This window comes from Tursiops truncatus, chromosome 4 (genome assembly GCF_011762595.2).
Source record: "Tursiops truncatus isolate mTurTru1 chromosome 4, mTurTru1.mat.Y, whole genome shotgun sequence".
Classification (NCBI taxonomy): domain Eukaryota; kingdom Metazoa; phylum Chordata; class Mammalia; order Artiodactyla; family Delphinidae; genus Tursiops; species Tursiops truncatus.
Genome location: NC_047037.1, coordinates 78,290,636 through 78,307,514, shown reverse-complemented (window position 1 = coordinate 78,307,514; position 16,879 = coordinate 78,290,636). Strand labels below are relative to the sequence as shown.

The following is a 16,879-nucleotide window of genomic DNA, read 5'->3' as shown; positions in this document are numbered from 1 at the left end:
TGCAGAAATACAAAGGATTATAAGAGACTACTACAAACAACTATATGCCAATAAAATGGACAACCTGGAAGAAACTGACAAGTTCTTGGAAAGGTACAATTTTCCAAGACTTAACCAGGAAGAAGTAGAAAATATAAACAGACCTATCACAAGTAATGAAACTGAAACCGTAATTAAAAATCTTCCAACAAACAAAAGTTCAGGACCAGATGGCTTCACAGGCAAATTCTATCAAACGTTTACAGAAGAACTAACACCTATCCTTGTCAAACTCTTTCAAAAAATTGCAGAGGGAGAAACACTCCCAAAGTCATTCTATGAAGCCACCATCACACTGTCACCACAACCAGAAAAAGATATCACAAAAAAAGAAAATTATAGACCAATATCACTGATGAACACAGATGCAAAAATCCTGAACAAAATATTAGCATACAGAATCCAACAGCACATTAAAAGGATCATACACCATGATCAAGTGGGATTTATCCCAGGGATGCAATGATTCTTCAATATACACAAATCAATCAATGTGACGCACCACATTAACAAATTAAGGAATAAAAACCATATGATCATCTCAATAGATGCAGAAAAAGCTTCTGACAAAATTCAACACACATTTATGATAAAAGCTCTCCAGAAAATGGGTAGAGAGGGAAACTTCCTCAACATAATAAAGGCTATATATGACAAATCCACAGCAAGCATCATACTCAATGGTGAAAAACTGAAAGCATTTTCACTAAGATCAGGAACAAGACAAGGATGCCCACTCTCACCACTCTTATTCAACATAGTTTTGCAAGTCCTAGCCACAGCAATCAGAGAAGAAAAAGAAATAAAAGCAATACAAATTGGGAAAGAAGAAGTAAAACTGTCACTGTTTGCAGATGACATACACTATACATAGAAAATCCTAAAGACGCCACCAGAAAACCAGTAGAACTAACCAGTGAATTTGGTAAAGTAGCAGGATAAAAAATTAATGCACAGAAATCTCTGGCATTCCTATACACTAACAATGAAAAATCAGAAAGAGAAATTAAGGAAACACTCCCATTTACCACTGCAACGGAAAGAATAAAATACCTAGGAATAAACCTGCTTAAGGAGGCGAAAGACTTGTACTCAGAAAACTATAAAACACTGATGAAAGAAATCAAAGATGACATAAACAGATGGAGAAATATACCATGCTCTTGGATTGGAAGAATCAATATTGTGAAAATGACTATACTACCCAAAGCAATCTATAGATTCAACGCAATCCCTATCAAACTACCAATGGCATTCTTCACAGAATTAGAAGAAAAAATTTTACAATGCATATGGAAACTCAAAAGATCCCGAATAGCCAAGGCAATCTTGACAAAGAGAAATGGAGTTGAAGGAATCAGATTCCCCGACTTCAAACTACACCACAAAGCTACAGTAATCAAGACAGTATAGTACTGGCACAAAAACAGAAATATAGATCAATGGTACAGGACAGAATGCCCAGAGATAAACCCCCACACATATGGGCACCTAATTTATGACAAAGAAGGCAAGAACATACAATGGAGAAAAGACAGCCTCTTCAATAAGTGGTGCTGGGAAAACTGGACAGCTATGTGTAAAAGAATGAAATTAGAACACTCCCTAACACCATAACAAAAATAAACTCAAAATGGATTAAAGACCTAAAGGTAAGACCAGACACTATACAAGTCTTAGAGGAAAACATAGGAAAAACACATTTCACATAAACCACAGCAAGATCTTTTTTGACCCACCTCCTAGAGTAACGGAAATAAAACCATAAATAAACAAATGGGACTTGCTCCTAGGAGCAATCGATATTATGAATTTATATCATTCCAAAAATAAGCTATGCATCTGTGTACATATGCCTATACTCTCTGTGTTTTTAGAATACAAAAGGGAACATACTATGTAGATTCTTGACTTTGTTTTTTTGAATTTAATACTTCTTAGAAAATCAGTCATTTTCCATTCATAGAGAGCCTCCCCTTTCTTTCTTTTTTTTTTTTTTCTCCCCTTTCTTTTTTTAACAGCTGCATGTATTACATTATATGTATGATGTACCATAATTTATCTGGTAATCTTCCTACTGCTAGACATTTATATACAATTCTATGATAAAAATCCTGGTATATACAATATTTTGTAAATGTGTGAGTATCTGTAAGGGAACAGTTCCTAGGAGTTAAATTGCTGGATGAAAGACTAAAATTCTGAGTATACAGGGTGGGAGGGTGGGGTTGGAGAGAAGGGAAGGGAGGGAGAAGAAAAGAGAACTAGCTTACCTTCCAAAGTCACAGAGTTTTAAGACAGCTGTATCAGGATCCAACAAGAGGTTCTGTGGTTTAATATCCCGATGGCAGATTCCAAAGGAATGGATATACGCTAAACTTCGGAACAGCTGATACATATACAACTGGAATAAAGAGTAAAAATTCATTGAATACTTACTTTCTATCCCAAACAATTCAGAGTCCTTACACAGGAAACAAAGTAACAGATTTCCAGAAAAGAATAGTGAAAAGCTGGGGATTGTTTGCACTCAGTCTTTCTTAAACAAGTTTTATGTCATTTCTCTATCCATTAGCTAATTATAGTTTAGTTAACCAATGTTATATTTGTACCATCTTTTAATAACTTAAAAAAGGAAAATTTACAATGTGCTTTTATAATTTTTATTTTACTAACATCTCACCACAAACCTGTTTTCTTCCCCTAAACACAGATTTAAAAACTCAGAGGGGTATTCCAAATCATGTGTAACAAGTAACAATGTTTAGACCAGAAGCCAAGTCTTCTTGGCTTCATCATCCTTTGTCAGGGCCAGAGGTTATTGATACAGAGGCCTGGGAAAACTCACACGTGAACTGAGAAAATCTGTTATCAACGATCTATCAAGACATCAGTAAATCTATTAATAGCAACACCACTCTTCCTGTTAATATCCTTCAGAATTAAGTAGACTTCAAAATGCCATTTAAAAACAGATCCTAGATGACTACTAACATCAATTTAAAAGAATATTTATTTCAATTTTATTACAAAACAACATACAGTGAGAAACTGGGTCTGTGTGGAAGAAAGAATTAGACTCTTGACTGGTGAAGAGACAGTCTTTGTGAAGAAAGTGAGTATGTCTTTTTCTTTTTTTTTTGTGGTACGCGGGCCTCTCACTGTTGTGGCCTCTCCCGTTACGGAGCACAGGCTCCGGACGCGCAGGCTCAGCAGCCATGGCTCACGGGCCCAGCTGCTCCGCGGCATGTGGGATCTTCCCAGACCGGGGCACGAACCCGTGTCCCCTGCATCAGCAGGCGGACTCTCAACCACTGCGCCACCAGGGAAGCCCGAAAGTGAGTATATCTTAAACCTTCTATTTGTTCCAAGGTCAGTGTTCTGGTTCACTTATAAATTTTTCTGACTCCTCACCTTCTGATCTCTACCCCAAAGTTATATACCATGAAAAGAACTTTTGAAATGATTCAAATCAAAGATACCAGTATCTTGGTGAAAAACAACAAAAAGAGAGTTAAAAGTCAGATAAAGCACTGACATAAGGTATCGTCTACATATGGAGTGGCCTTGACTCCTACAAAAATATACTGAATCACCAATTTACAGGAAATACTGAGGACAGAGGAACATATTAACACCACTATAGTAATCCCATCAGCAAAATCCATTTTATTACTATAAAGCTTAAAACTATAACTATTAAGTAAAAACTTCGATACTCACAACATTCAGAATCAATGCCATTTTATTTTCTAGAGTATTTGTATAAAAGGTAAAATGCAAAAAATTATACTTAGAAAGCTGAACTTTTAAACTTAACTCCTAGTTAATTTTCACAATGTCATAGTTAAACAAATAATAATCTGTTTCTAATAATCCACCACAACTTCAGTCATAATTATGTTGGATAAATTGCAAGCCACTCTAACATGAGTTGTATCAAATAAAAAAGATGACATTGACATCAGGTACCAAAAATTAAATAACACCTTAATAGAGTCTGTGCATATTTAAAATTACGAAAAGTTTAAACTTCAGCTACGGACACACTGTATCTATAAATGGCAATGAAACATTGCATTCAGTAATATTTATAACCATATTTTTATAATTTTATAGGATATGCTTGTTCCTATTTCAGCCTGTGGCACAATAAGGGTTATAAGAAATTAAATTAAAAGGTGCTATAGGTAGCAAAATTAAAACCCATAATTGTCTGTGAAAAAGTTCATTTGTCAGAAAGATGACAAGTATCTTTAACACCTGCGTCATGAAAGCTTAAAAAGGGAAGACTTCACGCTTTAAAACTGTACAAAAATTTAATGAAACTCTAGCAATACCTACTTTGCAGCTTTCCCCCCTCAGAATGAGATGTAATAATATAGTTAAAATACACCCAGCACTCTCCCTTGTTCATAATAACTAAAATGGTAAATTGCTCCATTTTTACATACCTTAACATAGATCACAGGGAGCGTCTGTTTGGCTCGACTATAGTGTCTGGCAACTCTGTATACTGTTTCCGGAACATAGTCCAGCACCAGATTAAGATAGACCTCATCTTTCTGAAAGAGTTTATTAAAAACAAACCAAAAAAACAAGATTAGGAACTAGTCTTTAAATATTCAAATTAGAGTAAATTCTCTATACATTCACTTATTCAGATTTTTAAAGAAAAGATTCATGTGTTCAATTTTAATTATACAAAATTAATTCAGAATATAACCATAATAGTAAAAACAAGTCTACCACATTTTTTTTACTAACAATTTCATGGCAAAAACACAGCCATTTCAAGACTGTTAAGATTCCTAGACATATTTAAACTGTTATTTTGGTTATATGATTTTAGAGGATATTACCTGTCACAAAATTTCATATTTTCTAGTTTGAGAGTCATTGCCCTTATATCCTATCAGGAAAGGTGTCATGGTAGTAAAATAAGTATTGAACTGGGAGCTAAGAAATGTGCATTTCTAGCCCTAGCTCTGCTAACTGATGTATGCAAGCCATTTAATCTCTCTAGGCTTCCATTTCTTCAACTATAGCATGAAAAGTTGGACTTCAAAATGTCTCCTTAAAAAAGATTCTATGGTTATTTGATTAGTTATATTAGTTAGTCTATAATTAGTAAAATAACCACTTGTCTTCTACAATTAACTGAAGAAAAAAAAAGAATAACTTATAAGGCAGCAAGTTACCATACTCACAAGTTCACTGCAGGTCATATGTTTAAACATCCATTCACAGCAGCATAAAGACACCAATCCAAGATCAGTGGAAAGAAAGAAGGGAATTCCAACTAAGTACCAAGTAGGAAAGAAGAAGAGAGTGCTACCCTCACCCTGTTCATGTGAATATCAGATAAGCAAACTGAAGCAGAACACAAAGTTGAGAATCACTGTGTTCAAGTCTAGAACTGGCTACTGAGTAGGAAAATCTTCAGGCAAAACTTCACAATCTTCCCAGTTTGAAATCATCTTACCTGCCAAACTAAAGTGAAGAATTTCAATTTTCAGCACTTATTGAGCATTTTCTATGTCAGTAGTCATTGCAGAGGAAGTAAGGATGCAGGTAAAAGATATGTCATCTAAATTGAGTATGACAGGGGCATTTCAGGCAGAGAGAAAATTGTATTCAAGATGTGAGGTCAGGCTTTCCTGATGGCGCAGTGGTTAAGAATCCGCCTGCCGATGCAGGGGACACGGGTTCGAGCCCTGGTCCAGGAAGATCCCACATGCTGCAGAGCAACTAAGCCCATGCACCACAACTACTGAGGCTGCGCTCTAGAGCCCGCGAGCCCCAACTACTGAGCCCACGTGCCACAACTACTGAAGCCCGCGTGCCTAGAGCCCATGCTCCACAACAAGGGAAGCCATGACAATGAGAAGCCTGCGCACCGCAACGAAGAGTAGCCCCCACTCACCGCAACTAGAGAAAGCCCGCGCACAGCAATGAAGACACAACACAGCCAAAAATAAATTAAAAAAAAAAAAAAAAAGATGTGAGGTCAAAGAACAGAGCAGATCTCAGGAAACAGTTTAGTGAGGCAGCATGCCATTGACGCTACTACCTTTTCATTTTCCCTCAGTCTTTCATGTTCTCCTCTCTTCCCTCCATATCCAGCTTAAATTCCATGGTCTAACATTACCCTCACTCTCTAACAAGGGAGTTAGTAAACAATAGCAAAGGCCTGTTTTTAAACTCTTCTCCCATCCTCACCCTCAGCTGATACCTTGCTTGTACCACTACATGTATCCATTTACCAGCATCTACCTCCAGATGCTTTTCCTTCACTACTCTAACTAGAGATAAGCTGACCAAGCTCCTTTCTAAGGCAAACTCTGCTGCATGTAAACAAACTACTCTGCTTTTCCTATTCACACTCATTGCTTCAGTAATTTTTCTTTCTCTGTCGATTATTCTCTCTCTGTGAGAGCATTACAATCAGCACATAAACTTATTATTTCTTCCATCGTTAAAAAAAATCTCTAATCGCACTAATCACCACCATCCTATTTTCTGGCCCCTTTAACAGCAAAATTCTTCAAGAGATGTCTGAACTGACTTTCTCCACTACCTGGCTCTTCTCATTCTCTCTAAAACTTACTCCAATAGAATTTCACCACCACTATTCCACAAGAATTATTCATCAAGATCAATAATCTCCTTGTTGCTGTATTCAGTGCTAATTTTCAGGCATCATCTTTCCCTCTCTTTTACTTGACTTAGCACTACCATCTGACATAGTCGATCACGTTCCCTTCTTTGAAACACTTGCTTCACTTGGGTTTTAGAACACTACACTCTTCTGGTTTTCATCCTACCTTAAAGACAGCTCTTCTGGCTCTCTACTTCTGGTTCCTTCTATTCTCCTTTATCTCTTAAGGAATAGAGGATCCTAAGGCTCAGTCCTCAGACCTCTGTTCTTTGTGTAAGCCCACTCATCCAGTCTAATGGCTCAGTACTACTATACACTGATGACTCCCAAATTCATATATATCCTGGGACCTCTGCCTTTAAGTCCAGGCTAGTATCCACTAGCCTGGACTTAAAGGCAGAGGGGGAAGTTGGGAAGATGATAATGAAAGCAGTGTGAGCAGCTGGAAACCTTCTACAAGGATCCAAGGCCTAGACTAGGGCATAGATAATAAGGATTTTTAAAAAAGGAGGTGGGAGACAGGTATATTGGCTAGCTAAACAAGAGAGTAATAGAGAACCTGAGAAACAAAGAAGTTTGGATTAATTTAACAGTCTCTAAACCTGGGCAACTAAGCAGATAATGAGACAAGGAATGTAAAAAGAGCAAAAAGGTGTGAGGGAAAAAGTTGAACTTTTATTTAATGAATATCAGAACATTTTAGGTAGCTTTGTTCCATAGGTGGTTGGAAATACATAGGTGGTTGGTCAAGTCAAACTCAGAAAACAAGAGTAGAGCATAGCTAGAGATTTAGGCAATAGCTGAAACTGTAAGAACAAGAATCACTCACCTAAGAAGAGTGTATACAGCAAGAGAGTGAGGAAAGGACTGAGTATAAGATCCTTGAAAATTAAGAATGAAATTTCCCTTAAGACATTAGGGGACAACTCAGCAATGAGAACTAAGAGGCATAAAAGAGCAAGGAAAGACTAGCATCGAAAGATCCAAAGTTGAGTTTCAATAATGACAAGATGTGGAACAGCAAAGTGTTTCAATGGCAGGAAGGATGGGATTGAAAAGGCTGTTGGATCTGGTATGCCATGGTTCCGTGATGCTGTTGGAAAGAGCAGTTTCAGACCATGGTGCCAATAGCAACCAACCTGTACTGAGTTCATGAGTGAGCAGATGGCAGGTAAGAAATAGGAGGCAGTTAATTTAGTTTGTTCTTACAAAATCTCTAGTGGTTAAAGTAAGGAGAGAGCTGGGAGCTGGTAACTTGAGGGGAAACAAAAGTCAAAGAAAAATTTTAAATGTGCTTTTTGTTTGTAGTTTTTAGTGGCTAAGAGACCCAAATTTATTTGTATGCTGACTGGATAAAGACAGAAAAGTTTTAAGAAACAAAAGAAAAGGGACAACTGATGAAACAAGGTTCTTGAACATCACAAGAACAGGAAAACAAGAACACAGAGAAGTTATACCATGTAGTAATTAAGAGGCAAGGTTAGCATGAGTCACACAAACTACATGGAGGTCCCAACACTGCTACTACAAGTTATGTGACCACAGCAAGTTACTTAACCTCTTGAAGCCACAGTTTCCTGTAAAATAGTGCTAATGATGATACCTACTTTAAAAGATTGTCATGAGATTATTAGAAATAATCATATACAGCTCTTGAAGCATATTACCTGGCACATAATACTTAATTTTAACATCTTTAAAAAGGAACGATACCACATTTTCCCCCCTGTACATCTAAAATAAGTGATTAGGTGTTAGAAAGAATAAATAAAATGAATGTATGTCTGATGACCCTACTTCTTGTAAAATAAGAGATAGGTTATATGTAAAACTGAGGGTAGCAAAAGCAATGCTCAGGGCTAAGGGAAGAAAATTTCAAAGATCAAGATTTAGGTAAGAATTAGTTCCAAGTGAAGGTGAGGTCTGATAAAGAGAATAAACAAATAGAAAATGCTGAACTGGTGTTGAAGGGGTTGCTGTGTAAGTAGAACCCAAGGAATGGTAAGTCTTGGGTTTTGGAAGGGTCATTAATACGGATGCCAAAATTATTCTTTTTTAACTATTATCTGATTACAAGGTTTCTTGATTTTAATAAATCACTTGACAAAGTTAATCACAATATATTTATAAATGACCTGGAGATGTGTATGGTAATTTAATTCATTTGCTAAATAATCATACCAAAAGTGAAGAATAAAAAGACTAAAAAATGAATACTAAGTTCAAGGAAGATTTCTAGTTGTAGGGCTACAAACTCTGTTCTTCCCTTGTCCTAATCAAATTATTGTAAATGATTTCCTTCATTAGGGGATGCAAGAGCAAATGGCTAAACAACAAATGTAAATGTGTGAAGCCAAAATGTATAATGCAGTAAGAGGCAGTGGTTGGTAAATCAGATAGTACAAGACTTAACTAAAAGCATTCTAATTAAAAAAAAAAAAATTAACAATGTGCTTGCAAAATAAAACACATCAGAGGATGAATCTGGCAGTCAATTTACAATTTTCTGATTTTAACACAACCACCTAATATTGCCACAAACCTAGGAAGAATGGCTTAAAATGGAAGACTAAATATATCTAGTAGTCTAGAATGCTAAGCCAAACCCACAAAATAAACCTTAACAAAGATAAATATAAAACCCTATGATTAAAATCAAAGTATCAATTTATTATGTAGAATGACAGATTAAGACTTAGTAATTCATCTGGAAAATAAATGATAGGTGTAACTGAACTGAGCTCAAGTTATCAACATTGAGATACAGCTAATGAAAAAATTTGATTCAGTATTAGTTTACAGTAGAAGTATTGTGTTCAGATCAACAAAGATAATTCCACTCTACTTTGTACAGTTCAGGCTTCATTTGATGTACTGATGATATCCATTTTTAGGCAGTATACTTTATTCATAATATTAACAAAACAAAACACATCAAAGGAAGGTTATCGAAACCATGTCTGCGATAGGTCAAAAGTTCTCATTTATTATACTATGAGAAATATGGAGGCTCAAATTATATTTGGAGCAGTACTTTGCAGATTAATATAAGCTTATCTTTTTTGCTCAAATAAATTTTATTTATTCACTCCATTAACTAATCAACAACTTGTCAATTTTCTTTAGCACCATAGAGGAGGTCTGTCCATTTTGTAAGTATAACTGTCTCTCTGACATTTAAAAGTTGTCATTTTGACTATCTTCATTTTCTGAGACACTGGAGGCGTCTATACGCAAAGGCACTTTGAACAACCCTTCACTTCATGGTTTGTATTCAAATCAAATCCACTTAGAAATATATATATACACAATTGGTCCTAAGACTGAAAACCAAAACTAACAACAAGTAATACTACCACCAATGCCAATTTGAAATAAATGGGCTCAACATCATATTCTTTAAATGCTCTTGTTAAACCTACAGATGTTCTGCTGTAAATTTAACAGCCTCAGGAGTAATCCCTGAGGGGGAAGTGCCCATTCCTAGGAAATGTCATCACAGCAGAGAAACTACTATTTTCACGTTTCCAAAGTAGCTTTGTCTGGAGGTTTACGTAAAAGATAATTCATGAGACTGAGGACACTAATATTTCAAGAAGAAAGAAGGATCAGGATTCTGCATTTCTATCACTTGTAATTTTTTGGAAAATCTCAGGCCTGCTGTTTTCTTAATGTAATCTCTCTCTTTTGAGTTATCAAACAGAATGCCTGAATATTCACAGATTAGCAGTGAACTGTAAAAGCTAAGTATAAAAATACAACATAAAGAGTTATCATTTAGCTGGAGATACTGAAAACAGTCTACTAACATAATGAGAAAGTACTATTCAGAGAACAGTTACTAGGCTTCCAAATTACATGATGTACAATTTCGGGAATATTTCTCTCAATGGTTCAGTTATCATTTTTATTAATAAACTATTCTCTAACTGCTGATAATCCCTCCTCTATGAACTCCACTCTAAAACTGTTCACTGAGTTAAGAAATTTAAATGACAAAATTTTGATCACACCTAACAAAAACTCAGCAAAAGCTGTGATAACTTCATCCATTGGAAGACAGACACTGCTTACTACGATGCTCTTACCCCCAAATAATTTTTCAAGTCAGGGAAACAAAATTGCTTGAAGCTGCAGTTTTAAGTAGAACCATGCTAGCATTCTAAAAATTTGATGGGATGCAAAGCAGCATATAAGAGAACCCAGTAAAAAGACATCCAACAGGGCTTCCCTGGTGGCGCAGTGGTTGAGAGTCCGCCTGCCGATGCAGGGGACGTGGGTTTGTGCCCCGGTCTGGGCCACGGAGCGGCTGGGCCTGTGAGCCATGGCCGCTGAGCCTGCGCGTCTGGAGCCTGTGCTCCGCAACGGGAGAGGCCACAACAGTGAGAGGCCCGCGTACCGCAAAAAAAAAAAAAAAAAAAAGACATCCAACAAAGTATCATGATAGACCTGGATTCTCCTCAGAATTGGGTTTAGGGAACTTGCACTAGCAGAAAAACCTTCAAAGCAGATGTCTTTTCTCTGATGAATGTGCCAGGCTGGCTAAAGATGGAAATAATACTAACAGTAAAGTGGGTGTGGGTTAGGAAAAAGAGAAACATTCTTTTGCTTGGGAGACTGAGGGAGAGAATGGGGAAAGAGATGAGAACCTAGCATACAACCATGATTATGGCAAGCTTCATCCTTATCTCACACCTTCAAAGAAAATAAATACCAAATATACATAAAAATGTACTAGAACAAAAGATGTTTGCAAATACTGTAGGGCAAAATATTTATAAGCTATTAAGGAAAATAATGCCAATCTGATTACATAAAAATGTAAAACATTTATACTACTTTAAAAAAACAGAACCAAATAAAAATATGACTATTTGGAACAAAATTTTGCTTACACACGACAAAGAACTAACTTGTTTTTGTTTAAAATGCAAATGGGACTTCGCTGGTGGCGCAGTGGTTAATAATCCACCTGCTAATGCAGGGGACGTGGGTTTGAGCCCTGGACCGGGAAGATCCCACATGCTGCAGAGCAGCTAAGCCCATGAGCCGCGACTAGTGAGCCTGCGCTCTAGAGCCCGTGAGCCACAACTACTGAAGCCCACATGCCTAGAGCCCGTGCTCCGCAACAAGAGAAGCCACCGCAATGAGAAGCCTGCGCACCACAATGAAGAGTAGCACCCGCTCAATGCAACTAGAGAAAGCCCGCGTGTGGCAATGAAGACCCAACACAGCCAAAATAAATAAATAAATAAAATAAATTTACAAAATGCAAATGGCTCTTATAAGTCAATAACAAAAGACTAACATTCTAATAGAAAAAAATGGAAAGAGGCACGAATATATAGCCATACAAATGGCAAACAAAAATGCAGAAAGATGCTCAACCTCATTCATAATTAAAGAAATGCAATAAAAATAACAATCAGCTACCATTTCTTATATATCAAATTGGAAAAGAAAATTCAATCTGAGAAAACTAAGTATTGGAACAGTGTCACTGTCCAAAATGCACCATTATACATTTCTGGTGAATGTCCCAACTCTTGCAATCTTTTGGGAAGTCAATGGGCTAATATATTCATCCCAAAGTGAAGATGAACAGACACCCATTTCAACTCAGCAATGCCATTCCTACGAACTAAGTCTATGAAAACAATTCCGTATGTGTATGCTTATGTATATGTGCATGCACACAAAGATGATTGAAGATTTGTGAAAAGAAATGTAAAATAATCTATATGCCAGAAAGTAGACATGCTCAAAAACGCCAACCAAAACAAAACTGAGACCCACATTAATAGGGGTATGTCAAAGGAGAAGAGATGCTAACTGCAAAGAGCTCCCAATAACCAAAGCAGGAACAATTTGATTAATAAAATAAAGTAGTATTAGATTACAACCCAAAGTATAAAATAAATATGCATGAGTCCACACTGATATAAGTAAATAATAGATTAATAAATGGGGGAGAAGAGACAATCTTTCACGCAAAAGAAATCCAAATAGTTTATGTAGCAACTTTGCCCTTAAGGAAAATAACTCCCCTCTTCTTAGGTGTGGGCTATGGATAGTGACTTCCTTCCAAAGGATACAGCATGGAAATGGGGGAAAAAGAGGAACTTTACAGTGGAGAAAACTGAAAAATACAAGGTCAGCCAGGTAATCAAGATTAATAGCAATTCTTATTGATAGCACATACCCTTGATATGATGTGATGAAAATAGCACTCTGTGGTCTTTTTCCAAATAACCTATAGCCCTAGTTTGTTATGAGATAAACATCAGATGAATTCCAATAGTGAGGCAGTCCACAAAATCTCTACCTAGTATTCCTCAAAACTGTCAAGGTCATCAAAAACAAGGAAAGTCTGAGAAATTGCCAGGGCCAAAAGGAGCCTAAGAGACATAATAACTAAATGCACTATGGTAGCTTAAACAGGATCATGGAAGAGAAAAAAGACATTATGTAAAAACTAAGGAAATCTGGGACTTCTCTGGTGGTCCAGTGGTTAACACTCCATGCTCCCAATGCAGGGCACTGGCTTTGATCCCTGGTCAGGGAACTAGATCTCGCATGCCTCAACTAAGAGCCAGTGTAGCCGAATAAGTAAATAAATATTAAAAAACAAACAAACAAAAACTATGGAAATCTGAATAAACTATGGATACATAATAATGTTATCAATACTGGTTCATTAATTATAATAAATGTACCATACTAACATTAGATGTTAACAACAGAGGAAACTGGGTGCAGTGTCTACGCACACAGACATAAAGGCCACATTATTATGCTGTTATATTAACCTATGATATATGTGCTCATATATGCACATAGGAAATTTACCTCTGTAGAAAGGGATTTGGGGAGTTAGGGATTAGGGTAAAGAAGATTTTACTGTTGTCTACTGCCCTTCTGTGTTACCTCAATTTTTTTATAATATGAATGTAATAATATTTTAGTTTTAGTAAAATATTAAAATAACATTAAAACAAGGTAATAATTGACATTAACAAGAAACTCCTAGATTAACATTTTCAAGCAGATGATAGTTAGCATCTTATTGCTGTTGGTAACATTTATAATTTATGAGGAGATCTTGACAATTCATCCACTGCAGGAGTTTTACATTACCTATATATTTATTCTCTAGGTCACACTCCAATAAGAATGTCAGCATTTCATCAGTAAAAGTTTCATCCAGATTATCAATGTACCACTTTAGTAGAAATCACCATAAAATTTTAAGGAAGATACAAAACTGGCCTTATTTAGGCAACCTCTTTATTTAATAAAATTCCTTGCTATCAATAATTTTCACACAGTAAGAAAGGTGAGAGAAAAAAAAGTGACGGGGGTTTATTTTGTAAACTTGGCCATGTATACACTTAGCTATAACTTTGTATACCATTTCTATATGTATGTCATTTCTATAACAGGGTTTCATTTAATTTAAAACAACAACATAACAAAATATCCTTTTCATATAGGGAGGCTGACCTTGACCCAAACAATTATGAACCCACTTTTACTTCCTCAGCTTCACCTCCCACTACTGTCCCCACACTCCCCTAACTTTATATACCTGAAATTTCAAAATACCTGTATCTCCTTACACAGACTATGCTCTTTAACTCCAATAAACTTTTCAAACATCCTGGACTTCTAAATTGACACATACTTATTCTGCACTAGTTATCAAAATAGCTCCTATTTGGCCTTCAAAACCCTGAATAAGCATCACCTCTCCTATGTAATTCCTTTGCTGACTCCTCTGGATAATTTATTACTTTCCTCCATCCTATTTCTGTTCACAGTACAAATAACTGTCTTTCCATGTATCATTTTGCAGTATTATTTCTCTTCTTGTCCTTCTTCAAACTCATTTAGACAGATCTTATACTTTGCCTTTGTACCTAAAACACTACACAGTGCCAGTAAATTGAAATAAAGTAAACTTTACAATGTGAAGAGAATAGGAGATAGGAAAGAACACAGACTTTATAGTTGAAGAATCTATGTTTGAAAATGGTTCCCATGGTTACTAATTAACTATACAACATTGGACAAATTCTTTAGTCACACAAGACTCCAATATTCCCAATGATAAAACTAATGAAATAGTACTATTATCAATCTAGAGTACTGTTATGATGCTTAAATGACAAAAATGTATTAAAAAAAGCACTTTATAAATCATAAAATTTTAAAAGAAAAATTTTTTTTATTCACGATTTAAGACATTATGTAATTCTACAGTTAACCAAAAGAATATCTCTAAGAATTTGAATGTGATGAAAATTATATATAGGATATATTTATTTAATGTTTTAAAATATTTATTTTGGTATATGTTTTATAAAGTATTAGTAAAAGGTACTAATTTTTTGTGTTTACGTAAAATTTTTTTAGCTAATGAGGTAAACAGACATAGACGATTAGCATACGCTCAGTCATTACTTTTTAGTCTATCCCTCTACACTACAGTATGCACCCCCTATAGTTGGAGGCCTTTTTTTATTCATCTTTTCTATCTAGAATAACAATTTCACTAAGCAGTCCACAAAGTGTAGAAAATAGTAAGAGGGAGAGCAGGACTTCTGAAATAGCAGCACAAGGAGTTCAAATTTTCTCCTCAGCAAAGCAAAATGATAAAATGATTAGCAAACAGTCGTGTAAAGTATCTGGAAATTGTTCTAAGGGCGCACAGCAAGTGAAGAAACAAATCTTGGTAAGAACTGCAAGAGTCTATGGCATTTTAGTACAGACCTGCTCCTTTACCCTGCCATCCTACCTCCATGTTTGGAAAGGTCTACCCAGCACTCTTAATCCAGACAGCACCCTCTCTGCTCAGCAACCAATCAGGAACTATGGTTTCACCCCAGGAGGGAAAAGCTGCATCCCAAGTTGCAAAAGACTTATCCCAGCCAAGAAAACTGTGTCTCCCTTCCCCCATTCAGTTCCCACTAGTAAGCCAGAGAAGGCCTACTCCAGGCAGAGTAGGCTAGGGCCCCGAGAGCCTCATCCTCAATCTGCTCACAGGGAAGAACTCCCACTTGGAGAGGGCCAACTTGTGAAGACCAGGGGCTGCCATTGCACTGCACCTCCTCCAGTGCCCTACATAAAGTGGGGATGTTACTCTGGGAAAAGTGAGTTCTCACCTCAGTTCTAGGGCAGTAGAAAAGGGGCTCTGTCCAGAGGGAAAGGCAGGCTAAGTGCTCTGCTGAAAGAGACTATTTGCAATATAGTAGGAAGCGCTCTAGCCTATAGGCGTTGCCTAAAAACAGTGGAGATCTTTGTGGAGAGCAATTAAGAGGTGGCTGGTAGGTTCATGACACAAACAAGGCAAGGCACCAGAAATTTAATAGAAAGAACCAAGGACAGAGATAGCCAAGAAGAGCCTACTTGGGATTACAGTCATCTCTGGAGGTCGATAAGAACGTGTACAGGGCTTCCCTGGTGGCGCAGTGGTTGAGAGTCCACCTGCCGATGCAGGGGACACAGGTTCGTGCCCCGGTCCGGGAAGATACCACATGCCACAGAGTGGCTGGGCCCGTGAGCCATGGCCACTGAGCCTGTGCGTCTGGAGCCTGTGCTCCGCAACGAGAGAGGCCACGGCAGTGAGAGGCTCGCGTACCCCCCCCAAAAAAAAAAAAAAAACCCCAATGTGTACAGGTGCTAGCTGAGCAGCATTCAGGACAAACTTGAAGCATTCCCCAAGTTGCACACAGATACATCAACGTACAGCAGAAGCATCACTGGCACAAGGGGCTTACAAGCAACCTCTGACCAAACATTTGATTAAACAATAAACTGACTCAAGAGCAACTCTCAGGAAGTAAAATCACATTCATCCTGGCAGTCAAAAAGACTGAATGCCCAAGGCTGTACCCTCTCAGGAACAATCAGAGGGGAAAGTCCAAGCTACTAGTCCCTGGTTCAACATGTGGCAAATAAATATGAACTCCCTGAACTATGATAGCAGCACCCAAGCCACTCAAACATCCAATGGTAAAGGATAAAAATATAACTGGCTAATGGGACTTTAAGCATAGCCTCTGACCAATAAGTGACATTTAAAAGAGGAAAGATCTCTAATCAATAAGCTTAACTTCTAGCTTAAAAAACTAGGGGGAAAAAAAGGCAAAATAAACCCACAGGAAGAAAATAACGAAG

At 36.9% G+C, this 16,879-nt stretch overlaps 1 protein-coding gene across 8 annotated transcripts in view; it reads right to left on the bottom strand.

The window, feature by feature from the left end:
• Window positions 1-16,879, bottom strand: part of GSK3B (glycogen synthase kinase 3 beta) — a 201,165-nt gene that overhangs the window by 78,535 nt on the left and 105,751 nt on the right. For 7 of the 8 annotated variants that reach the window (XM_019922438.3, XM_019922437.3, XM_019922442.3 and 4 more), the window contains exons 4-5: window positions 4,494-4,604; window positions 2,313-2,443 (exon numbers count right to left, since the gene is read on the bottom strand). In XM_019922438.3, the coding sequence (XP_019777997.1) occupies window positions 2,313-2,443; window positions 4,494-4,604 (242 nt within the window). The remainder of the gene's footprint in view (window positions 1-2,312; window positions 2,444-4,493; window positions 4,605-16,879) is intronic. The other variant, XM_033855790.2, reaches the window with a different exon arrangement.